At 38.5% G+C, this 27,233-nt stretch overlaps 1 protein-coding gene across 6 annotated transcripts in view; it reads right to left on the bottom strand.

Moving 5' to 3' along the window:
* Positions 1 to 27,233, bottom strand: part of PHACTR4 (phosphatase and actin regulator 4) — a 99,737-nt gene that overhangs the window by 14,861 nt on the left and 57,643 nt on the right. For 3 of the 6 annotated variants that reach the window (XM_043909451.1, XM_043909452.1, XM_043909449.1), the window contains 7 exons: positions 13,939 to 14,109; positions 12,837 to 12,917; positions 8,311 to 8,475; positions 7,205 to 7,600; positions 3,070 to 3,664; positions 1,528 to 1,715; positions 603 to 756 (listed from right to left, as the gene is read on the bottom strand). In XM_043909451.1, coding sequence (XP_043765386.1) covers positions 603 to 756; positions 1,528 to 1,715; positions 3,070 to 3,664; positions 7,205 to 7,600; positions 8,311 to 8,475; positions 12,837 to 12,917; positions 13,939 to 14,109 — 1,750 coding nt within the window. Of the gene's footprint in view, positions 1 to 602; positions 757 to 1,527; positions 1,716 to 3,069; positions 3,665 to 7,204; positions 7,601 to 8,310; positions 8,476 to 12,836; positions 12,918 to 13,938; positions 14,110 to 15,023; positions 15,052 to 27,233 lie in introns of all 6 variants that reach the window. The other 3 variants (XM_043909453.1, XM_043909455.1, XM_043909450.1) reach the window with 2 other exon arrangements.

Below are 27,233 nucleotides of genomic sequence, written 5' to 3'. Positions count from 1 at the left end.
AGGAAACGGCAACCCACTCCAGTATTCTTGCCTGGGAAATCCCATGGACGGAGGAGTCTGGCGGGCTACAATCCACAAGGTCACAAAAGAGTCGGACATGACTCAGTGACTAAACAACACAACAGCAGCATGTCTATCTTATGGTATAAAGCTATGAGAGCCGTCTAGCTCCTTAAGTCCCAAATTCTTTGAAGATACCCATCTGTGTACAACATGTATTTTTTTTAACTATGCTATTTCTAAAATTAAAAAAAAAAAAAAAAAGGATATGTGAATGCTCCACCACCAGCTAAGTCTCTAATACATTCTCCAGGCCAGAATACTGGATTGGTTAGCCTTTCCTTTCTCCAGGGGATCTTCTCAACCCAGGGATCGAACCCAGGTCTCCCACAGTGCAGGCGGATTCTTTACCAGCTGAGCCACAAAGGAAGTCCAAGAATACCATAGAGGGTAGCCTAGTCCTCCAGGGGATCTTCCCCACCCAGGAATCGAATCTGGGTCTCCTGCATTGCCGGCAGATTTTTTACCAACTGAGCTATCAGGGAAGCCCACATATACTGGCATAATCAAATCAAATCTATATATTCTAAGAAAAGGCCTACCTGATCAGTGTGTTCCCAATCTGGTGCCGGATTTCATTCCACTCCTCTTTGCTTTTTCGAGGCCAAGAATTCATGTTCATTTCTGGTTCACTAGGTTTGTGGTTCAACTTCATTGCCAGCGTGTCTTTCCTCTTCACTTTGTTGGCCAGAGCACCTTTGCACGAGAGAAAGAAAAACATGTAGAAGCTTCAGGCTCAACCTTACCTGGAGCCAGGTAAGACTCTGAACAAACATTATCAGAATCCCAGCTTTCTAGTTGGTCTCCAATGAGTCACCTAACATAGAGGTGAGGGTAAGGCTGACAGTATCTAAAAATCTTTGCAGCAGATGAACTCAGATGGGTTAAATATACCTTTTCCCTTCTACCAGTTCTCTCTCTACATTTTCTTCTTAGTAAGAGTTGCTTGAGGAGGGATCATTTAAGTAGGGGACAGTCTCTGAATTACAACACAGAGACATTCAAACTAACACACCTCAGAAGGTTCCTACTCCTAAAACTGCTTTCCATTTTCAGGAATCAGGATTCTATTATTCGCAGATGTGTATATATAAACATATATATTTTTTTTCCTTTGCCCCATGAACATAGTCAAGTTTATCAGGCTGAAGAGAGTATCACTTTTGTCTTTTCCACAAAGCCCAAACACCAACTTTCCTTTATTCCACATTCTTTAATACCATCAAGATAAACATTTTAAAATCAAAACTAAACACATAAAAACCTGATTGACTCAATCTACTGGGCTCCCTCTCACTGGCTTGTATGACGGGAACAGCAGGGACAAGCGTCTTTCCCAGAGGCTTCCAACAGCAGTCAGCCAGACGACTCGGTGAGAGAGAGTGCCTGCATGCATGCATCTACACTTGCTAACACCACACACAGCTGTATCTGTAAGACAGCCTTCTCCTTCTCTCCCTTTCTTACTGTGATGGCTTTCATCTTCGTCCTCTTCATCTCGGTATTGAATGGGACCTTCTGAATCAGAGTCACTCTCCTTCCCTTCTTCCTCCTCCTGCAGACACTGCGGCAGTTTAGGAACGACTGAGGTAGGTGCTACATCTTCATCGAATGCAAATATGTGGCTTTGCTCCTCCTCTTCTTCATCGTCTGGACTAACAAATCAACACAGTTACATTTCCCTTTCAGAGACATAAAGAGTAACTGAGTTGCAAGTCAAAGTATTAAATAACTGAAAAAGTTCATGAATGAAATATTTATAGTTCTTTTCCTTATTTTTTACAATCTTGCTAAGAAACTTTTTAGCAGCCGTTAATCTGAAGGGCTCTGGGTTCAAATCCCAGAGCTACAACTTATTTACTAGATTTTAAGTGATCTAATTTTTCTGTAAATGGGGATGATACCTACCTTGTTGGCTTGTTGTGAGAATGAAATAGACAAATTCTAGAATGCACTAGTGTTGGGCACACAGGGGCTTGATGATCTATATAAAAGATGCAAGTCTGCTTTGGTCCGATTAAATGAGAAGACTACACAGCATCTAACACAGTACTTGGCTCAAGGAAGATACTCAATAAAAATATTGAACCCATTTCTTAAACCAAGGAAGCAAACAGAAGTAAAGATGAAACTTTACTTTTTCCCTTTACATTCTGGAGGCATAAAACTATGACTTAACCTACTTCAAATTCCTAAACTGTATCTTTCCAGGATATGAAATAAATAAGACCAGAAAGTACAAGAAATTATGGCAGAACAAATAAAAAGGAGGACACTGCAACAACTCTACAACAATTCTTTTAGTAAGACAAATTTCCAGCTTGCCAAGAAATGTTATTCTTCAGTCACATTTGTCTGAATTTTAAAAAGACAGACAAAGTAGGAATAAGTATCAATGCTACTCTGAACAGACTGAGTGGGGACAGATGAACTAGAGAAAAGATTAGCAGTTTCAGTCTACAGGGCTGGAATATTGAGCCATCTTTCAGAGCTCCCTTCTTTTTCTTTAGGTTTCTCTCTGCTTTCTCTACCAAGATCATATGCCAGGCACTAGGGCTTTCAGATTTGTCTAACTGCATTCTCACAAGCTTATGAGGTCAGTATTACTCCTGTTTACAGGCTGGACAACTGAAGAGCAGGCAGGTAAAGTAACACACACTACTGTAAGTTAGTGAATAAGAGGCAGGGCTGGGATGTGAACCCAGAGCTATCTTACTCCAAGGTCAATGTTCTTAAGCACCATGTTACACTGCTTCCTCTATGTAACATAAAAATGCACAGTGGTTTTAATTTTGAAGTAGAGAAGTTTGTAAGTTCTGTATCATGGAAACTTCTGCCATGGAAACAATGTTATAGAAATCAGGAGGGTAAAAGTCCAAATTTAAGAACGTGTCTTATTTGTTGAGTACGCTTCTTAATTTAAGTTTATTCACATTTTCTCTATAAGTACTTTTTTCCAAGAAAGGCTAGCTAAAGAGGGAACAAGAAGCAAACGTGAAAGGCACTCACACTTTTAGCATTTCAATAGTGATGGGAAGTGACCTGGTCCGACCCAGGGTACTGCTGTCCTCAGAAAAGCTGTCACTGTTCTCGAAGAGCAGCGAATGAGCTCTATGAGAGCCCTCCAAGGGAGGAGTCATGGGAAGTGGGCTGGTCAGGGCCTGCTGGATTCGGATGTGCAGCGGGACTGGGGGCAGCCTAGGGGGCACCTGGGGCTCCCCGAAGCTGTGGTCCAACATCCTCTTGGGTACTTCCCTTTTCTGACTTTCCTGCTGGGGAATCTCCTGGGGTAGGTCTAAGGAAGGTGGAAACTCAATTTCTGGCACAACTTGAAAAGTCTTAGCAGGCAATGGAGGGGACCGAGGGGGTTCTGGAGGTATGTGAGTAGGCAGTGGGGAGGAGGGGGAGGGGGTCAGCAGGGGTTCGGAGCCCACAGAGCATGTGCTCTTCTCTCTCTGATCACTTGGTGCTTTTGTGGCGGTGGTGGCAGCAGCAGCAGACTCTGAGGTGGGTACCAAGGCTGATGGAGTGCCTCTCTTCGGTGGTAAAGGTGGGGATGGCTTTGATAACAACGTACCACTGTTTATTGCTTGGGACAGTTCAGCTGGAAAAGAGAAAGCAGTACCTCAATTTAAGATGGTTTTGCAGTGCTTTGAGGGGTCAGCCCAGAACCTAGAATTAGAGCTGAGTTCAGTCTTCCTCTTCCATGCTAATTGTATCATTTTATGGCTTTGCCATTCTCTACGCCATTGTGAAACAAAAAATTAATATTTAAATATGTAGAAGGTCCAACAGACATATAGAGGTGTAAGAAGACCACTACCTTAATACTCTAATGAGAAATTTGTTACTTCTTTAATAACAGACATGACAACTTTTTATGACTTGATCTTGGTGTAGATAAAGCTAATACAAAAAGAAACAACAAAAAAATGTGGCTAATAAGTTCTTTTGTCTAACAACACTCCATATTCTTATACAACAGATCATCTTTATCATCTCACAGAAGGAAAAACTGTGGCCCTAAAAGTTAGGTGGCTTGCCCAAGATCATACTACAAACTGGTTAGGACTCAGCTAGTTCCCAGGGCTCATTCTTATGAGGTTCCAACCTCTGGATTCCCCTGACTTTGTTTTTAACTAGTACCCACACCTCTTCCTGTTCTTTACGTCCAATCTGCCATCTCCACTTTTCAGTACACTATGGGCTCCTTGATGAAAGGGCATCCCTTGTCTCCATCAGCTCTTCAGAGGGTGGGGCACAGTGCCTGGCACACAGTGGTCCTCAACACATGTTTATTAGGTGAGAGGCCCCTCCCCTGTACCATGACAGTATATATCCTTATGTGATTCCCCCCCCAAGCCCACACATCTCAGGTGTTGATTGAGCAAAGTCCCTTTTAGAACTCCAAATGGCTTTTAAGTGGACCATCATATCACAAAAGGTCAACCTGGCAAAATAATTAAATAGTAGTTCTCTCTCTCTTTTAACTTTCTAAACAGTGGTTCTCTTGGTCACCAACCTCCGACCCTTGACTCAAACCCCTCACTTTGGTCCCACCAATTGTTTACAAAGGTTTTATATGCCTTACCTAGACAGCAACACCTCAAGTTTCCCTAAAATAAAAAAATTTAATTGCTCTAAATCCCATTCAAAATAAAAGTCTTCAAAATAAAAATAAAAGCATTCAAAAAATAAAAAGCATTCAAAATAAAAGTCTAGCTAATATGATAATGTTTTAATGTCACTCTTCATAAGTAAAATTTTAAAAGGTATTTCTAGAAAAATACTGCATATTCTTATAAAAAAAGGATTCAAAAATGGAAATTTTAGGATCAGTGAAAGAGATATATTCTGGTAGATTGGATTTTTGCTGGCTGGCTAAAAATTGTTGCTATTCACTTGCTGGAAATGGCTAAAAACAGTGGTTAGCTATTCCAGCTACAACAAAATCCAACCCTGACAAGATCAAATCTGAGTATTTTAACAACTGAATTGGTAAAGTAAGTTAGCTTTAGGGATTTAAGGGAAACATTTACCTGAAAAGGAAAGGACCCCTGGCACACACACTGTGATAATGGCATTTGGCATGGGGAAGATGCAGAATGTTCACTGGAGGGCTTACAATTCCCTTCATCAGTTATTCATGGAGGTCTTCCTTAGTCCCAATACTCCTAATTAATTAGTCCTTAGTCCTAATTCCATCATGCCTGTTAGTAGACACAGCAATGTCTAAATATTGGTTTCTAAATGTTTGTGTTTCATGGACCAACATTATCAAAAAGACATTCTCAACCAATCTCAGGTTGTTAATCTTTACTTTTAATTATTTTCAACTAAGGGTTTTTTGGCCATGCTGCATGGCTTTTGGGATCTTAGTTCCCTGACCAGGGATTGAACCCAGGTCCCCAGCGGTGGAAGCATGGAGCCCTAATCACTAGACCACAAAGGAATTCCCTCAACTAAGCCTTGATATTCAGTAAACCACTCAATAGCATAACCCGTTCATGAAAGAAATGGTCTTTTAACACCAAAGAATCAAGAAGGTCCATAATTTCGGAATAAAGGATAATTTTCTTTTTTTTTTGGCTGTGCCCTGTAGTCTGTGGGATCTCAGTTCCTTGACCATGAATTGAACCCAGACCATAGCAGTGAAAGCCTGGAATCTTAACCATTAGGCCACCAGGGAACTCCCTAAAGAATAGTTCTTTAAATCTGTCTCACTTTAATAAAAACTCCATGACTATCCTATTTTTCTCTTTCAGCTGAGGACTGCTCAATCCCTTGTCACAGGGCCTATTGCTTTGGGCTATTCACCTGAGGCCAAGGGCGGCCTCTATAGTTTAGCCCAGGATATAGTCAGACAGCAGTGGCTCCTGATGTGTGGTTTCTATATACAGAGCATCAGCATCGTCTGGGAACTCATCAGAAATGCAAATTCTCAGGCACTACTCCAGACTTACTGAATCAGAAACTCTAAGGGCAGAGCCCAGCACTCTGTGTTTTAACAAGCCCTCCAGGTGACCACAAATGAGAACCCCTATGTAAACAATTTGAAAACACAAATGTACAGACAGAGGCCTGCACTCCAGAGTTGAAAGAGCTGTATTTGGTTTCTGTCTCTCACTAACTGCAACCTTGAGTCAATCACAACCTCTTCACTTTCTTATTGCCCTAACTATACACTAGATAAAATAGATAAAACTTCAAATGGAGGTTTTGAAAATGAGTATATGAAAGTTCCTTGATCCTCAGAGGTAAGTCAACATGTCACTATCCATCCAAGGTGCTGATAATAGTAATAACCTGCATCCTGCTTCTCTCAAGCTACTCCAGGTTCTAGTTGCTCCACCTAATTTGTTTAATCAGCCATTTAATGAGCACACTTTTTATTTCTTCATTCAATCATTAACAAAAACTTTAAGCAGTACTAAACCTAATATCATTTTTCTTGAGGAACTACTTTTTTCTTCTCCTCCCTTTCTTGAAAATTCCTCTAAAATTATATAAGGAAAACCAATCTAAATATAATTCCTGTACATATAAAAAACTTACTAAACCAATAAAAAGTTACTATCTTCCCTGCTTTACTTCTTCTACCACTCACTTTATTAAGAGTAGCATCTTTAACTCTCCCAAGACAAAACACGGTTTGATCAGAACAGTCTAAGTAGCTCGGCAGCTCCCCATGAACATACTACGCTAGGTGCTGAACCACAAGTTACACGGGCACCGCTACACTCATCACTTCGTCTACTGGGTTTATGCTGAAGGAAGGCATGCATTGGCAGTTTAAAGTAGATTAAAAAAAAAACCCTTTCACCATGTAGGTCAAACCCACTGTGGTCTGTTCATATGTCTAGTCCCCCAACTATAAACAGCAATTCAGAAACATTGCTTCAGGAAAAATAAATATTAATCTCCTAAACCTTGAACCTAATTTCAGTGATATCTGATCCCACTCTTTCCATTCATAGCCATCTGTCTCATTTTCAAGACTTTTTTCTATACTGAAGGCATTCAAAGGGACAAGCTATGGAGAACTCTCTCACAGATCAAATCAATATTGTACCAATTATCCAATAAAACAACCATCTAAAACCAAACCAAACCCCAAACAATGGAAAGCTAAAGACTTACGTACCAATGACAGGGTTGCTGTTTCTGTGAGTTGGTTTTGGGGGCGGGATAGGGGGCTGCTTGGCAGGGCCTGTGTGAGAAAGGCTCAGGGCAGCAGCGGTGTTAGTGCTGGCAGGAGCAGCAGGCAGGGTCCTGGGTGCCTGGGAAGGGGGGCCAGAGGAAAGGACAGGTTTTGCCGGGTTCGTGGCAGCCACGGTAGCAGCAGGTGCTGTGGTGGCGGCAGTGGTGGAGGCAGACGAGCTGGGTCTTGCCGAGTTGCCAGAGGAAGTGGCATCCTTTGCTTGCCCTTCATTTGCTTCGTGAGAAGAGGACAAGTGTCTTTTAGGGGGAAGTAAAGGCTGTTTGGGTACACTCTCAGGGACGAATTCTGCTTCAGAATGAGGCTGGCTTCCAGTGGAGCCTGTGAAATAACAGATGGGATTTCAAAGGAAAGAGAGTTACAAGACAGGCTGAAAAAGGTAACAGACCTACCACTTACAGTCAAGTCCATCTTTTAATGTACAGGCTGGTTTACAGACAAAGTTTCCCAACCTCACACACTTTTAGGTATATGACACTTCCTCAATCAGTAAGAGAGGCTTGTTATGATAGTGATTTTTCACACAAGAGCCAGGCAACTGGACACAGAGTCCCTTGGGTGAAGGAGAAGGGATGTTTAGCTTGAAAAAATCCTACACACATCGATATTTAATAGCTTCTTCCCAGTTGGCTCATACAGAAAAAAATCTGCCTGCAATACGGAGACCTGGGTTTGATCTCTGGGTCAGGAAGATCCTCTGGAGAAGAAAATGGCAACTCATTCCAGTATTCTTGCCTGGGAAATCCCATGGACAGAGGAGCCTGGTGGGCTACAGACCATGGGGTCGCAAAGAGTTTGACATGACTGAGCAACTAACACACCTCAGTCCTTGAGAATCACAAATTTAGGTATTTTGTGAACATAAGAACGAAGGGAGAAATTCTATTTCAAGCGGCAACTAGTTGAAGAACTGCTGGAGGGAAACAGAAGTCCCTCTGGATTTTACTTCTCCCCTGGCTCCTGCAATCCCCTGAGATAAATGAGAATGACTGGTCCATGGCTCCTAGACTAAAAAATTCAGAGTTAATTACCTAGTCGCTTCTTCGGCTCCTCTTCTGGAACAGGCTTCCTGAGACTTGCTATTCTTCCCGACTCCTCCTCTACCTGGACTGGACTAGAAGGTCTGGCGCTCCCTATGAGGGCGGTGTGGCCATTCTTTAACGTGGCATGGTTCAGCTTCCCTGGATCCTCACCACCTGCAAGGTCCAAAAGAAAGCAAACTGGTGGACTGGCGTTGTCAGGTAGGGAGAAGAGCTGGCAATTTCTAACCTTTCTTATCCCCTTTATCCAACCCTCTTCCTGTTTTAGCTTATTATTGAGATCTAAATTATTTGGATTTATAGTAGTAATGAAAATAATTAATTCCTTTCTCAATAAACATTTGATTGTCTATTATATGCTTTGTTACATGAATAAGATTCATTAAACATAGGTAATCACTACACTAAATGTTAAGAGCTATAACGAGTAAAGTGCTATGGTAGGAATGAAGAAACAATTCTCCTGGGGGTGGCAATGGAGTGAGAAAAGCTGCACAGAAAGTGGTAGCTAAACTGGGTCTTACAGGGGGAGCAGGAGCCTACCACTTGATGACGAGATAAGGAAAGCCACGCAGAAAGAAGAACGGCACGTATGAGGTGTGAGATTATCTGACACATTTGGGAACTGACAACTAGTTTGGCCTGGTAGGAGAACAGATGCCCAGAAGAAAGCATTAAGAGGAATGAAAACAAGCAAGAGCAGGGAATGGAAAGGTAAGCAAGAGCCAGGCTATGAAGGGTACCAAATACCACGTAAAGGAGTCTGGACTGAATCCTGTAGGTAACAGGAAGCCAAAGAATTCACGGAGAGAGAGAGAGAGAGATGATCTGCTCTGTCTTCTAGAAGATTAACTCTGAGAAGGATGCATTAGGCAGTGACTGGAACGGGAAAGCTAACAATGAGCAGAAGGCAGGTGAGAAATAGCAGAGGTGCCTGACGGCATCAGGAGAGGACAGCAAGGGGGAGAACTGATAGATCAAAGGTAAACAGAACACACATGACGGGTTCCTATAAGCTAAATGGCAGGAATGACCACCGGGCTGCTGGCTTTGGGATGACCACTCACCACTATCACACTTGTAGGTTAAGAACTTTTCATGGAACAATTAGACAAATGTTCCCGGTTACTGCTGAGGTTACCCAGACTCCTCTGGAGGAGAGAACTGAAAAACAGGTTAAAGTCTGGAAACTGTCTCACCTCCTAGTGTCATGGGAACTGGAACTAGTTACTCTCTTTGTTTTCATAGGGAGATACTCCTTGTACACTCCTGCACCCCAACCCGGCATTTCCTACTAAGAAATTAGACGGTGTCATTCTTTACACAGTCTCAGTAAGAGGTGGAGCTTGGGTTAAAGGTGGTGGAAAAAAAGTCTAAGGCAATGAGCCCTGAATGAAAGTGTACTTCTAAAATATACTTCTAATGCTCTGACAAGTATTTCTTCTTAAATTTAAAAACAGAGGAGGGGGCAAAATGACAACAGTGATGCAAATGTTGTAAGTTACTACTCATGTTAATACAGCACAGCTGTAACAAAAAACAGGACTTTCTAGAATATAAAGCAGTGAATCATTTCAAAGCCAACAAAGACCCCTACTTTCGAAAAACATGTAGTGAAAGTTTAAGACACATTATTAACTAGTTTCTACTCAGCACATACCAGCAAAAGTGATCAGTCATTTTTAAGTTATTTAATCAGGACTGTCAGGACTGTAAAATTTCTTATATTTAATGCAAACGTTTTGTGCTAAATGCTAATGGGAGTAGAACAGAAATACTAACAGAATGTGGCCTGAACATCTATGAGTGCTTTGCAACCCCCAACTCAGAAAGTCCATGATATATTTTATAATACAGTCAAGTCAGCACCATAATCAAGCCAAAGCCGTTTCTGAGTATGAAAAGAACTGCAAAGTTCAAATACTGCTTTTAACCTAAACTGGAGATCCATAAGCAGGCCATAAGCCCATCTCAGTTTTTTCTTACAGAATAAAGCTTGGGTCAGTTCTCTGGTTAGCATACGGGCATCTTGTCCAATGGTTACAATTCCCTTATCAAGTAGACCTTCAAGCTTGCTTCTAGGCTAAAAATAACTTGGATCAAAAGTCGGTAGGAAGCATATAGCAAAACTGACTGAATGAAGATGAAAAACAAGAAGGAAGCAATGTACAGGGTTTGGTGAGCGAGCCAGAAAGGTGAGCAGCAGAAGAGGGCATGGGGTAAGGAACAGCTGTTATCAAAACACCAACGGCCAAAGGTGCTGCAAAAGAGGCATTATAATTGTGGTCACCCACCTAAATACCTAGAAGATTTTGTGTCCTACTGTAAAAAACAAACAGACTCATGAAAAAACAAGTTATACCTGCTCATTACTAACCATGCAGAAAATTTAGAAAAATAGAAAAAATCCTTTATACTCCCATTCCAACATCCAGAAATAACTAATGCTAATAATATTTTAGTATATTTCCTTCAAGTTTGTTTTCTCTGCTTAGTTTTTATATAGTTGAGATAATACATAATTTCATTAAAATTTGCAAATAAGCAACACAATCACATGGTTCAAAACCTAGAGTATAATATTCCATCAGTTTGGTTCCTTTCTCCCACCAACCAAAGAATACATTTTTAAAACTTCGCTTTCAGATTTTGTCTTACGCAAAGTAGCTCTAACGAAGAGAAATGAAATGCAACCAGTGTACTACAGTCTTACTCTTCTGATAAGCTGCTTCATATAAGTCACACATTGGAGAAAGTTCTGATATTGTTAAACCAGCAGTGAGTGTTGAAATACCAAAGCATGATCTTCATGACAGACTAACAAGAAAGACTAGGGCAGCAATATGGGCATGGAGATGTATTTGATAAAAAAAGAAAAGAAAATGACACAGTACTATAGCTAGCACAAAGCTGAGGATGTACAAAGAGAAGGAGAATGTTTGCCCCAAGGATCCTTCGCCAACCACTAAACTGCAACTCCAGAGTTAAAGCCCACAGCCAGATAAGGAAGGCACTTTGGAGGGAAGGTTGAAGGAAGTTTTTCTTATTCCCCTCAGAAGAAAATGGACTTTAAAATAGAAAATTAGGAGGCAAATATTGGAAGAAATAAAATCATTTTATGTTTACCCCTTAAGTTGAGATTCTTAAAAAAAAAAATCAATTATCCTCACTTTTTATGTTTTATTTAATATTTTTTCTTCATTAGATGTTTTCATTCCCACAAAAAATATATGCCCACTTATATGCAATAAAGGGGTGGGGAGTGGGAGGTACAAATTGTGGGGTATAAGATAAGCTCAAGGATGTATTGTACAGCAAGGGGAATATAGCTAATATTTTGTAATAACTCTAAATGGAAAGTAACCTTTAAAATTATATTCAAAAGGCTTTCTTTAAATAAATAAAACATAGATGGTATGGCATTGAATTTTATAGAAATATCTTAATCATTATTTAGTATTTTTCATTGTCAAGTTTAACACCAGTAGAGAAAACTGTATAAAATAGAAATGTAAATTTTAAAAACATAAGGAAAACACCTGACTGAGCATCATGGACATTAAGAAATATTATAAAAATGTTCCCAGACCTTGGAAACCTCCCTCTCTCCCTAGTAACATACTTCTCCTTCCCCCACAAAGCAATCACTCTTCTAACCCTTATAATCCTTTCTTTGTGTTTTTATTATAGTTTAACCACATAATCATGTATTTCCAAACACTGTTCTTTCTTTCTACTTATAGAAATGATACCATATATATTCTTTCATGACTGACTTCAATTTCTCAGTATTACTGATGAAATTCACATTAAAGGAAATAGGTATAGTTAGCATTGTCATATAATATTTCATTTTATCAATGTATATCCCAAGTTACTTATTATATATTTTACTACTGAGGACATCTGGGTTGTTTCTAGTTTTGCTCTACTGTTTAAACATTGCGGCTATGAGCATATTTATAATGTATCTCCTGATACACATGTATACACGTTTTTGTTCCGTATATACCAAAGTCTGTACAAAGGTTTACATATTTCCAGCTTTTGTAGATTAGGTTAAACTATTTTTCAACGTGATCATTCCACTTTAACACTTATAACAATAGTTGTATGTAAATTCCACTTATTTCATACCCTCATAATTTTTGTTCTTGGTCATTTGGTTAATTTTAGATTTTCTAGTTTATGCCTAGAGCTCTTTTATTTTGGTTTTAATTTGCATCTCTTAATTACTAATGAAGTAAGAAACCCACCTTTTTCTTTGTTTGTTGGGCATCTGTATGTACTCGTCAGTGAACTGTCTGTTCAGTGCTTTTGCTCACGTTTCTACTGACTGCCTTTTCTTTTTAAATGAAAATTTTAAAAATACGTATGCTAGATGGTGAAAGCTTTTTAAAGTCCCCTCCCCTCTCAACAACAGCAATAATAAAGAAAGAAAATTCAAATACCTAGTCAAAACCAAAGACCAAGTGTACAGAGACAGACATATGTTGTTTGAGTGTATGCATACTCACCCTGCTCAGAGTCTTCCAACAGAACCCCTCTTTTAACCAGCTCTTCTCTCGGTTTTCGCATAGATATTTTTCTCTCTAAAACTAACATTAAATTAGAAAACAATACTCAGAAATGTGGCAGACAAAAGTCAACACCTTAGGTAAAAGAATAAAGTGGTTCAATTTTCTATTCTTAGGAAAGAAAAGAATACAAAACCAAACTTCAAATTTTAAAACTTAATTTCTCTGGCATCCTGTGCTATTGGGAAAGCATCATTTCCAAAAGGAACTACACAAGTTCAGCTTTACCCCCCCCCCCTTTTTCTTGGCCACGCCATGAGGCTTATGGAACCTTAGTTCCCTGACCAAGGATTGAACTCTGGCCTCTGGTAGTGAGGGGGAGGAATCCTAACCACTGGACTGCCAGGGAATTCCTTTCTTTTTTTTAGAATTATTTGTTTATTTGCCTAGACAGGGCTTAGATGCTCTGTGGCAAGTGGGATCTTAATTCCCCAACCAGGGATGGAGCCTCTGCATTCCAAGGTCCCTCCTTCCTTTTTTATGGAAATTTCAATAATGAGATATTTATGGATGAACTTTTTCTGGGAGGAAGTAGCCAGAATGGGAAAAAAGAAGCATCTTAGGGCTTCCCTGGTGGTCCAGTGGTTAAGAATCTGTCTGCCAATGCAGGAAACATGGGTTTGATTCCTGGTCTGGGAAGATCCCACACGCCACAAGGCAACTAAGTGCGTGTGCCACCACAATTGAGACCAGGCTCTGGAGACTGGAGACTGCTCCCAGCAGGAGAAGCCACTGCAATGAGAAGCCTGCGCACCACAATCAGAGAAAGCCCATACACGGCAGTGAAGACCCAGTGCAGCTAAAAAAAAAAAAAAGCATCTTAGACTTGCTGTAGTTCAGGAGCTCCATTCACCACTCAACTGATAAACATTAATTCCATCAAAATACTTAGTGAGTGACCACTTGGTTTTTTAACTCTAATAGATTCAATTTCCTCTTCAAATAGGGGGTTATAGAAAATTGCGAAGAGAATGAAAAAGTTAGGTACTTCCAATGGGGAACTCTTTGACTCAGAATATATACATAAATTTTAACATCTCACCTTCTGATGTCTCTTTGAACTTATCACTTTTTTTTTTCCGCCATTTCCAGGGCTTGAAGATCTTGCCAAAGCCTGAGAACTTGCTCTTCCTTTTGGTAGGAGGCGTTATGTCTCCTGCTTCCACACAGTCCATGACCATGCCTAGGTCTGCAGTGGGCTGACCTATTTCTTCTGTTGCATGAGAGGGAAAGAGGGAAGAGAACAGCTAATTTATTATTTCAACATAATCTTGAAAATGTCCCTTCCCCTCTCTTCCTGTGGTAGTTGGAAAGGATCAGAGCAATGATGAATAATCATGCAGACAGACTCCTTGACATCACATGGACACCAGACATCAAAATCCATAACAGATAAATTACTAAGGGGAAAAAGAAACAAATGGAGCTGACACATCATTTTAGAACAAAAATTCAATGAGATGATCATAATCAGCTCAAATCTCTTAAAGGCACATGCACACACAAATGTGGATCTCTTCCCAATATGCAGGAGATCTTGCCTCAATGTAGGCTTCTTGGCATGGGGGAAGGTCAGTTAACAATACTATCTCTTGTGTCACTGAAGCAGAGAATTCCACCATCGGGTGACTGAGTAATTTTCTCTGTTAAAACACTGCCCTCTCCCTGTTCTCCTTTCTCAGGACATAAACAGTCAGGGAGGGGATAACACTTACTTGTGTATGTTATCAGATTATTTTCTCCCTTTGCAAAAAAGACCTTAGGTAATTTGGGAGTACTGGAAGGGACTTGGGGGGTGGGACAGGGGTGTTAGAGATGCTTCAAAACAAAGGAAAAATGTAAAGTAGAGATGAGATTTCAGCTTGCTTATCACAAGATTGCTTTAGGGACAATACTGATTCTAAAGATTTGACAAGAAACATATCTGACATGATAAATGTGCAGGACTGAAATGAAAGGCCATGAGTCCCTCATAATGACCACACATGCAGGGTTTAGTGAGTGAGCTTTAGTGGCAGAAAAAGAAGCAGCCAAGACTGGGCCAAGAATAATAATAATAATAAAAAGCAGGAAGGCAACAACAAAAAAAAAAGCAGGAAGGCAACACAATACAACTTTGCACTCCACCTACTGTCCCAGGGCTCTTTGGAGAAGTCTAGAGGAGAAGAAAAAAAAAGAGTCATGTGGAATAACAATCCTGGAATTAAAGTGAGGCCTTTACTTTGTAGAAATACATCAAGGGTCACATACTATATAGTCATGCGTAATAAGTTAACATATTTATTGTAAATAACTTCACATTTGAAGCAAATAATGCATTTGGAGGTGGGGAGAAACAAAGGAGCATAATATAGGCACTAAAAAAACCCTCTTAATAGACATTTTTTCACAAGAGAAAACATACAATCAATAAGCATTAATTTTTTAAAGAAACACATGCCCAGTTCAATCTTTTTTCAGTTGATAGGTGTTGAGTCTAGAGAAGTCTGTTGATAAAGGTCAGATTTACACAATCGTAATTAGAGTGACTGCAGCGATGGCTGCTGATACATTACTTTGCCTAAAATGACAAGGGCAAGACAGGGGCCCGGTTCCTGAAGTGCAAGAGACGAAAAAGACACCATTGATGTCTTTACTTGAGGGCATCTTGGGACTCGACTATTCTAATTCTTTACATGAAATGCAATAAAATATAACACTGGATCATATTTTTTCAGGTTGGTTGCTCCTGTCCTGGGACAGACAACCAAGAGTAGCACTAGCGTGAACAGGTGATACTGCTTTTAAGAGTGAGTGCTTTAACTAAGACAGTATTCTACCAATTATGGAATGTCAGTGAGACCTGAAGACATTGCAGAGCATTCATTATATAATATTTAACATATGTTAATGATAACACTTTCAGGAATGGAGCTAAGTAACATAAGCTGTTCTTTCTCAAATATCAGCCTTCCTTACTGAGGCAGAGATAGACTGAGACTTTAAATCTCTTGCTAACCCAACCAATGACTGAACTTCACTCAGTTCCAAAAGACACACAGGAAAATGCCTGTTTGGTTAAAAGTAACAGAGAAGATAATATAAAAAACCAAAAACCAAGCCAAGACAAACAAAAAACCCTCAAACTAACAATGCGAAAGTAAAAATTCTAAGTGCTATGTGATGCTTTTACAAAGAAAAATAGCCAAAAAGCTTTATAGAAAGGCAGTTAACAAAATCACAGAAAGTTGCTGTCTGTAAAGTCTTAAAATGAAAATACATCCGATCTAGCCTGCTTCCACTATCTTTTTGATACCTAATCACCTTTTTGGCAAATAGATGGGAAAAGTGGAAACTGGTAGATTTTATTTTCTTGGGCTCCAAAATCACTGCAGATGGTGACTGCAATCATGAAATGAAGATGCTTACTCCTTGGAAGAAAGGCTGTGACAAACCTTGACAGCATATTAAAAAGCAGAGACATCACTTTGTGACAAAGGTCAGTATAGTCAAAGCTAAGGTTTTTCCAGTAGTCATATATGGGTATGAGAGTTGGACCATAAAGAAGGCTGAGTAACAAAGAATTGATGTTTTTGAACTGTGGTGTTGGAGAACACTCTTGAGAGTCCCTTGGACTGCAAGGAGAGCCAACCAGTCAATCCTGAAGGAAATCAACCCTGAATATTACTGCAAGGACTGATGCTGAAGCTCCAATACTTTGAACACCTGATGCAAAGAGTCAACACAATGGAAAAGACCCTGATGCTGGGAAAGATTGAGGGCAGGAAGAGAAGGAGGTGACAGAGGATGAGATGGTGGGATGGCCATGAGTTTGAGCAAACTCTAGGAGATAAAGGAGGACAGGGAAACCTGGCGTGCTGCAGTCCATGGGGTCACAAAGAGTTGGATACAACAACTGAACAAGAATTCACCTTGTAAAGTAGGACTTAGTTTATCCATTTTAGTTCTTCATTATATTGAACAACACATTCATGTATCCCCTTTTTCTTATACATTCAAAGCAACAAAATCATGATATCCTTTCAAACATATTTATGCCTGCTAACATATGAGCTCAAAATAAGTTCAGTTTATATTAAGTCACAGTGTATCTGCAAAATACCAACAGCTAATGATAAAAAGGAATGCATCTGCCATCCAGTCACTAACACAAAAAGCAAAGACAGCAGTTTTTTTCTTTGATGCTTTATGCAAATATGCTTAATCTTCACATCCATAAAACTTTTAGAAGCGGGTATGCCTCTTGCATCATGCAGTGAGGCTCAGCCACACCCAGTGCTAACCCAGTTACTATTATCCCCAATTCATTCATATTCTCACATTCTCCTTTCCATATTTTCACATTCTCCCTTCTCTCCTCCTCATTTTCATGACAAACAGAACATTATTTTCGTGACTCCCAAATCTGTTCAAATACTTGCAATCAGTTCAGCTGCCTTTTCAAAACATGGAATCTGCAGGAGGTGGGCCCTAGAAATCTGTTTTCAAAAAATTTCCCGGGTGATTCTTATAATCAGTCAGGATGCTAAATTCAAATTCAGATACTATCTGGAAAGCTTTTGCATGTCAAGAGAGACAGAGACAGACATTATCTGCATGTAACCTAATTCTTTGTTGAAGAAAAATAAACCAGAAAATCATGGCACCATTCCAGAGTTTCCGACTCAGGTAAATTATTCCTACAGAAGAATTGGGAGGATCTTCCCTGTGTTTCCTAGACTCAGACAAAATTTAAATTATAAATAAATAAAAAGTTTAATTTTTTCCCTAGATTTTAAAGAGAATTAGTCATTTATTAATTTTTTTAGAGACTAGCCACTTATTATTAATTTTTTTTCTTTTTCTTCTCTAGATTTATAACATACCATGTTCCATGTGTACTTGGGAATATAGCGTGTTGTTCAGTTAGTGAGTGTAGTGGTCTATATATAAGCCAGTTATGTCAGGTTGGTTAATCATGTTATACAAATCATTAATAAATATTCTTTTTGATATGTTGTCAGCTTGTTCTATCAGTTACTGAGAGAGGTATGTTGATATTTCTACCTATGAAAGTAGATCTCCTTACTTCTATTAATTCTAGCTTTATATACTTTAAAACTGTATCTTCCTGTTGAATTGACCCTTTTATCATTATGAAATTCTCTACATTGCTTTAATAACATCTTTACTTTGTTTTTCTCTCTAGTTTGAAACTGTTGTCTTTTAGAATGTTCAGTTCATTTATACCTAATGCTTTTACACACAGCTGGTCTGCCATTTTGCTGTTTATTTTCCATTTGCCTCATTTGTTCTGTGCATCCTCGACTTACAGTCTACATTTAAGGTAGTACTTCCACAATATATAAAACAATGCAAGAACCTTACATTTCAACTCCATTATTCATGTTGTCATATTTTACTTATACATACATATAACAATAAACCATAGAAAACATTATTGTGGTTTTAACAAATACTATTCTTTTGTATTTCCTGCATACTTGCTTTTTCAGATATTCTTCATTTCTTCCTGCAATTCTCCACTTCCAAGTAAAATAATTTTATTCCATCTTTTTTGAAGGATATTTTCACTGGGTACAGTAGTTTCAGTTGGGGATTGAGTTTTTAAATTTATTTATACATGTCATTTCATTGGTTTTCTCGTCCCCCTCCTCCCTACCATTGGACTGCTTTTTGTTTTATGTTTCATTCTTTGGATACTTTCTATCAAAATATATAAAGGGTACAGATAATAAAGCTAGGTATCTTATTAAAGCTTCCTTATAAACTAATTTGGGCTTCCCAGGTGGCTCAGTGGTAAAGAATCCGCCTGCTAATGCAGGAGATGCAGGAGACTTTGGTTTGATCCCTGGGTTGGGAAGATCCCCTGGAGGAGGAAATGGCAACCCACTCCAGTATTCCTGCTGGGATAATCTCATGGACAGAGGAGGCTGGTGGGCTACAGTCCATGGGGTTACAAGGAATTGGACACAACTGAGAGACAGCACATAAACTAATTTGTCACCCACTTATAATGACTTCAAATTTCAACAGGTACTTTATCAATCATTTGTTCATTTCTGTTAGAAGTCATGACTTTGGCAGCATTATTTACAATAGCCAGGACATGAAAGCAACCTAGATGTCCATCAACATGATGGATAAAGAACATGATGAATGGATAAAGAAAAACAAGAATGGATAAAGAAAAACAAGTATTGTATATTAATGCGTATATATGGAATCTAGAAAAATGGTACTGATGAAACTATCTGCAGGGAAGGAATTAAGATGCACGCGTAGAGAACAGACTTGTGGACACAGAGAAGGAGACGGTGGGACAAACTGAGAAAGTTGCATTGACATAGAAATATATGTAAAACAGATAGCTAGGGGAGAAGTTGCTATGTAACACAGGGAAACCAGCCTGGTGCTCTGTGATGACCTAGAGGGGTGGGATGGTTGGAAGAGAGGGAGGTTCAAGAGGGAGGGAATATATATAATATATATATATATATATAAAACTGATCTGCATTAGTTTTATGGCAAAAACCAACACAACACTGTAAAGCAATTTTCCTCCAATTAAAAAATAAATTTTAAAAATGAACTTATTGAAAAAAAAGGGAAAAAAAGAACAGGAAAAAAATGGACTTATTACTTTGGATATAGCAATCAATTTTTATGATTCAGATCATTATTGTACACTATTTCTACACTGGATTATAGATTTCTCTTTCTTATTCATGAATCATCTCCTGCATTTGGAGTCTTTCTTCACTGACTGTTGTGCATCTTATTTCTCTACATCTTGTTTCAGGACTTTCCTGGCAGTCCAGTAGTTAAGACTCTGTACTCCCAGGGAAGCGGGCGTGGGTTTGAACCCTGGTAGGGGAACTAAGATCCCACATGCCACTGTGGCACAGCTTAAAACAAAAAAAGATTCTGCTTCAAGTTGAAACAGATTCTTCACGTTGTTGATAAGACACGTGGGAGAGAGGACTCTGAAGCCACACTCTTAGGCATTTCTAGAGGAGACTAGTTTAAGAGTGCTCTAGAAACAACCTTCAGCCATTATTCAAAAGTAACACCTATAGCTGATTAAAATGAAGTGTTGATAAAGTTATTCCCATGTACTCTTTGCTTAGGTGCCTGCTGAAAGAAAGAAATTCTGAATCAAGGGAGTGTTCTCATGCATGAAAAATTTCAGAAAAAGAAGAAAGAGAAGCAGATTAATCATTCTTATTGAAAAGGGAAAGGGGTAAATCACCTCTTTTCCCCCCAAAATCAACTATACTGATACCAGAGGGAATTCACAAAAACTTGATTCCATCACATGTCCTACATATGAAGAGTAGGATCTTTAAGGAATTAAATGGTAGTAAGAGGTAGCCAGTCAAGCCTTCCCTACTTACATTCAAGAATACTCACTCCCAAGAAGGGAAGGTAGCTGACTGAAAGTGACTTACAATAACATTCTTTGGCTTTCCTACTCAGCATCCGCCTAAATCCAACTCTGCAGAGTATGAAACAGGTATTAGCCTCCCATTATCAAACTCCACTTGGGCATATATTCTTCTTTAAAAACAAAAACAAAAACTAACGAAGTATTATTTAGAACTAGAGGGGCCAGGATCAAAAAGCTTAAGTTCTCATTAACATTCACACAAAAATCTAGTAGACTCAGCTTTGGAAGATGGAAGCTGCCTAAAGATATTATTTCTGACAGTGTTATTTATTTATTTATTTATTTTTTTCTTTTCTTGCGACCCCATGGACTGTAGCCTACTAGGCTTCTCTGTCTATGGGATTTCCCAGGCAAGAATGCTGGAATGGGTTGCCATTTCCTTCTCCATGACAGTTTTAGAGCAGTATATAATCGTGAGTATCGTAATGTATAACGATGGGTATATAAATAAACTGAAAATCTTATATAAAACAATATATAATTATTAAAACTAGGTTTCTAGAGTAATTAATAATCCAAGGTTAAAAACAGGGTATACACTTACACATATTACATTATCTAAACTATACCATACGTTAAAAAGGAGAATGGAAGGAAGTCTAAAATGTAAACATAATTTGATGGTAGGATTACAGGATATTTGCTTTTCTCCTTTCTAGCTTCTTATATTTTGTGTGTGTGTGTTTTTCCTTTACAATGAACATGGATGGCTTTTATAATTGGAACAAAAACAAATTCACTTTGAAAGTGGGAGCCCATGACAGTTAATAAAGTTCAGCATATACATAAATACACAATGGAAAACAACTCTTCCTAAACATTAGGTTCCTATAAAAATAAATTATTTACCACATAAAAATCACAGTCTGAAGTATTAAGCAAATTAAACCATTCAAGGCCATTTTTTTTGGCATCTGGAATAGTGATACATGAAGCTAGAGAACAAAGTTAACGGTAATCTAAATTCACCAGGTGTAAGCTTTTCAGCTGTGGAATGAAGGGTTTTAAAGTATGCACAAATCCTTGATAGGGGTGGCTGATTAGATCTAATTGAAGTCACTAATCTCCGTAGCATTCTTGAAAGCTTTAAAACTGTTCAGGTTTCTTACTACGAATTTTTGTCTGACATGAAGAAAATTCAATTGCACCACTTAGAAAATTGCAGTAGAAAGAAAGAAAACCGATGGATGAATAAATGATACAACAAAAAGTATAATTCAGATGTCTAGAAACCATTTCTAAAAATTTTAATGATACAATTACACCTCAAATATTGTCTCTGTACTCCTAAATAAAGAACTGAGAGCATGAGTTTGAAACCACTCATAAGTGAATTTGCACATCAATCAAACATTTGTTCTCAACAACTCTGATTTTACGACCATCTCCCTCCTATTATCAATTTCACAGAAGAAATACAGGAGTCACATTTGGGTCTCATTGTTTCTGTTTAAATTAATTACGGAACTTAAAATGTGTTTATGGTCCCATTCTGTTTTCCATGAGAGCCAAAAGAAGGTGGTTTCCCTCATGTTTCCCTTTGTTTGCCAGAAAACAGGGTGTAGAATGCTGCTTATAGTTTTATGGTTGTGTGTTCCAAAGAAGTCACGTAGCTGCAGGCCACTAGGAAAGCTGTGGAGGTCCTGGTGCTTTCTGGAGGGGGTGGAGGTTAGGAGTGCAAGATACCTAACTAAATTAGAGTCTGGAGTTTGAAGCTTCAATAGTATCTTGAAACTGTGCCCCAGTGCTTAAACTGCTTACTCCCTCCTTCAAGTTGTAGCACCTCACATTTCATTGACTTGTTTCTTTTTGTAAATGTAACTAATTAAACTATGTATTACTTTTGGCTGTGCTGGGTCCTTGTTGCAGTGCTGGCTTTCTCTAGGTGCGTGAGTGGGGCCTGCTCTCTGGTTGCTGCACACTGGGGGCTTTCGCATTGCCGTGGCTTCTCCGCTGTGGAGCACAGGCTCCAGGTGCATGGGCTTCAGGAGCTGCAGCCCACGGGCTCAGCAGTTGAGGTTCATGGGCCCTGGAGTATGAAGGCTTCAGTAGTTGTGGCACACAGGCTTAGCTGCTCTATAGCACGTGGGATCCTCTCGGACCAGGGATTGAATGTGTGTCCCCTACACCGCAAAGCAGATTCTTAACCCCTGGGCCACAAGGGAAGTCCTAGACTTATTTCTTATGTATTATGTAGAGTTCTAGCAGTTCGCTCTTCAACCCTCAGTTTTTTCCTGGTCAGTATTTAACTCAATGTTTTTAGCTCAGGCTCAGCTGATCCAGATGAATTTCTGAGGTGATTTGTAAATAAACGTATAGTATTATTAAAAAATTACTTAGCACTTTTCATCTTCAGATAAAGTATCCATTAACTAGTTGCTTGGATACATATTATACCTACATTACTTGCTAGAGATAAAGGATAAAACAGGGTTAAACAGTAAGCCTAGTTCATCTTAGAATCTGATGTACAGCCAATTCTTAGTCATCCAAGTTGGAAGGCAAGTTAAGGCACAGGCAACTGTAGTTGACCGATAACTTAGTTTTCAAGACAGTCTTAGTTACCCACTGCCCTTCACTAGGTTTAGTAATAAGCAACAAACTTACTGGGACTGTCTTTTAGTTTGAGATCTATTTCTTATACCTTATTGAGTTTTTAAAAATATATAGAATTTGAAGTGTAGAAAATTCTCCTTTTACCCACAAAGCTTTTAATAATCAGTTATTGTGCAAAACTTAAAAATACATAGCTTTAAAAAAAAAACAACATAGCTTTGTGCAATGAGATACACATATTCCATTATCAAGAGGCACCAATCATCTTTTTTAAGTTCAAGGAATACAGCATAATGATCTGATTTACACATATATTGTGACCAATTACTTTTATAATCTCATGATTCTGTTTAATTTCCTTTTATGCCCATCTAACTTGAAACAGATCTTGCTTTTATACAAGCATTTTAACAGCATTAGAACTCTGTAAATGGAGAACACTAATTTATGGTACTTACACTTTTGTACTTATACTTGCTTTTGCCTTCAAAAAGAGGATTATTATTGGATTTAAAAAACTGTTTTAGAAAACTGCAACAAAATTACAGAAAGCAAAACCTGCCACTAATGAACAAAGCAGGCTTTGTCTGCAACAGGCCCATAACTTCCCTTGGAAATACTGCATCGTTCTGACCTTTGCGAAATAGAATTGGGAAAGCACTCAAGAAGACAGCTCTCTTCTGTACCTCTCTCTGTACCTGCAGGTACAATTAGGTCTGAGATTCCAACTCTAGGAAAACAGTTCTTTTACCATAATTGCACCAAGAAATTATGGTGCTTTACTCTGGCAAATTGGATGTGTGTAATTTTTTGATAAAAGTTGCAAGTTGAAAGTTTTTATAGTGAGGTGCCAGATAATATATTCTCTCATGGAAAAAAACTTTAAACCTCTCAAAATTAATCAGCAAGTAGAAAGAAGGAATACATTATTGTGACAATCGGCTATTCAGAAAATAATTTTTGATTGGTATTCTACATTCAATAACAACAGAAACTCCTTTAAGGCATTCATGACAGACCCCTATCACTTTCTCCTGAGTCTTGCATCACGTGAAGAAAGTAATCCTTTCCCTTCTTTCTTAGAAGCATTTATTTTTAGGTCTAGATAGGTATGAGAAACGTCTGATAATTCTGATGACCAAGTAGTGCCAAGTGTTCTTTCAAGTGAAGAAGTTTATTTTTAATTAGTCCATCTATTATTCATTTCCATGTTAATATTGTTATATAACTATATTAAAATTTGTTCATCCGCCAATCCCTTTACTGACATTGCTTCCAAATAACAGTATTATTTCTAAAGCACCTTTCCCCAAACCACTCCTATTTTCATGTCTAAGAACCCACAACAACAAATTTCAGAGCAAAATAAATCAAATACTGATGGAAACAGAATGAAGGAAAGAGAAAATATGAAAGTACAATATCTTTTGATGCAGCAGATCCTTATACAAAGGAAAAGTGGCAGGGGGAAGAGGGCGATTAGTGAGTGAGAGGTACACGATGGGGCCAAACAAAAAAGAGCTAGACGGGGGAATGGAAAGGCAGAAAGAGAAGGAAATTCTAGACTAAATGGTTGGGTAGAATTTATTAAAATTCTTTGTTCCTAATTTAGGGACATGTGATAATTTGCTGTTTGTTTTAATATGATAACATAGTAAAGGATTCCAGTGAACACAGAAACAGCTTTTACATTGAGAATTACAGAGTATTATTTGAAAGTTTTATCTCAGTAATTTTTATTTTTGGTCAGAGCATGGCTTACAGGATCTTAGTTCCTCAATCAGTGATCGAATCTGTGCCTCCCACTGTGGGAACATGGAGTTTTAACCACTGGACTGCCAGGGAAGTCCCTATCTCAGTAAACCTACAGACCTCTCCTATAGATATATTTCATTTTAGGATTTTTTTAATAGAAACTGCTGAGGAAAACTATTTCCTTTATGTCCTTGAATGGACACCACAGCATAAAGTCTTATTCTGCATTTAAATTCTCTATTGGCTCACCTGTTAGAAAGAACCTACAGTAAAAATACTTATTTTTACTTTACATAACATCTCATAAATTTGCATATGAGTTCTCCTGCAAAGATTATTTATTTGAAAGCAGACGCTTCTTGGTTAACACCTTGATACTTCCATTATAAGCCATGGGTGTCTAATAACCTTAAAAAATGGAATACGTCTTATACAAATTTTAAAATACGTAAAAATTTTAATATTTTACATTCTTTAAAAATGTATTTATTTGTTTGTTTTTGGGTGTGCTGGGTCTTTGTTTCTGCGCAGGCTTTTCTCTAGTTGCGGCAAGCAGGGGCTACTCTCGTTGTGGTACTTGAGGTACTCGGGCTTCTCACTGCGGTGGCTTTTCTTGTTGGGGAGCACGGGGGCTCCAGGCGCTCCAGCTTCAGAAGCTGCAGCTCCTGGGCTCTGCAGCACAGGCTCACCAGATGTGGTGCACGGGCTTGGCTGCTCCGCGGAATGTGGGATCTTCCTGGATCAGGGACTGAAGCTGTGTTTCCTGCATTGGCAGGCAGATTCTTTACCACTGAGCCACCAGGGAAGCCCCAGTATTATAAATTCTTAACTAGAAAGTGAACTTCTGAAAGGCACAGACAGGAATTATACCCATAGAGTCTGCCACATTCACAGTGCCTTGAAAATAATAAGAAATCAATACATTCATTCATTTATTTTTGCATCACTTGGCTTGCCAAACCCAGTACCATCAAGTTTGAAGCTCAAAACTAACTTCTATATTACAGGCCGAGAACTTTGAACGAACGACTTAGGTCTTAATTTACTTTCTACATTTATCTTTTCAAAGAATCTGGTAAAATATTCTTACCAGACACCTACCCATTGAAATGCTTTTAAAATTTCATGAAGAAACTGTTATATTTGGTAAAAGACTTTATAGTAATGGTATAGTTCTCAAAGTCATCAATGTTGAGCCGTCAACACCTGGTCCTGATTTGCTCAAATTTAATACATCCCAAATTATAAATGATAAAATGAAGTCTGTCCATGAAAATAGCTTATTGTTACCTTTGAACTGCATAGATAATAGGAAATAAAATCCAAAAATTAAACTCAGAATATAAAAGCCTTAGTTAGGTAACGAGTGATCTCTATTTCTTCTTCATAGGTCTTTTTTTTCCCGGCTACACTGTGCGTCTTGTAGGATCTCAGTTCAAGAACCAGGAATTAAACCCAGATCATAGCAGTGAAAACCCAGAATTGTAACCACTAGGCCATCAGGGAAATCTCTACTTCAGAAATCTTTTATTAGGGTTGTTGGTAGGCAGAAAAACTGATGAATGATGAGTGATGAGTCCTACTTTTCTTATAGGCAGAAAAGATTACAAATTTTATCTATTGAGATGAAATTTTTTGTTTAGTAGTAGATGTTAAATGGGCATTCTGCATAAATATCACCACTCATTAGTAAGTTGCATCTGCTTACCCATTTCTTGCTTTTCAAAGACTTTTCATTTCCATCTCATAGATAAATGCCTAGCATGATTTATATCCTGACTTATTAACAAAGAACTATCTTTGTAGTAGAAACCACAGGAAAATTTAGAGGCCCAAAAGGGAATTGACTAAATTCTGGTGAGTGGTTACCTCTGGGAGCAAAGAAGCAAAATGCTATCATAAGGGAATGTGGGCATAGAAGAGGGGATGGGAGGGAAATATCTCCATTTTTAATTTCATCTCTTAAGATAAGTAGAAGCCCCAGAGGGTCCTTTATATTTTCCTCTATACCCTTTTCTACCTATAAAATATTTCTTTAAGAAAAAAAAGTGAGCTACTGAATTGATATGGACTCAGCCCTGGTGAGCAAAGTAAAGTCAGTCAAGTTCTGATTTCAGTTCTAAAAATCTGTGGCTGAATGGCTTACTTTGCAATTGACATGCCCAAGTTTCAATAAAACATGAAAATTACTTTGTAGGAATTTCGTCTGGCAAGTTCTCAGGGGAAAATACACCTCTACAAATGAAATTACATTAAATCACACGACACATTTGGGACTGTTACCTGTGTTCCCACACTTCATGGCTTTCTTTAAAATCACTAACATTTTTTATTTCTGGGGAAAAAAAAAGTAGTCTGGGACTGAACATATTTTATGGTGCTTCATAAATCAAAGAGAAGGTATAAGAAGGTATAAACCTTTTTTAAAAAAAGTATAATGTCAAGAAATGATTCACAGGTTTTTCCCCACTCTGTTTATATTTAACAACCCTTTAATGAATATCCACTTAAATCTATCTTTTCCACCTTTCCATCTTCATCTTATACAAAACCCCACAATGTTAGGAATATGAGTC

The sequence above is a fragment of the Cervus elaphus genome, chromosome 8, assembly GCF_910594005.1.
Source record: "Cervus elaphus chromosome 8, mCerEla1.1, whole genome shotgun sequence".
NCBI lineage: Eukaryota > Metazoa > Chordata > Mammalia > Artiodactyla > Cervidae > Cervus > Cervus elaphus.
The sequence above is the reverse complement of the archived record's forward strand: the minus strand, read 5'-3'. Positions and strand labels throughout refer to the sequence as shown.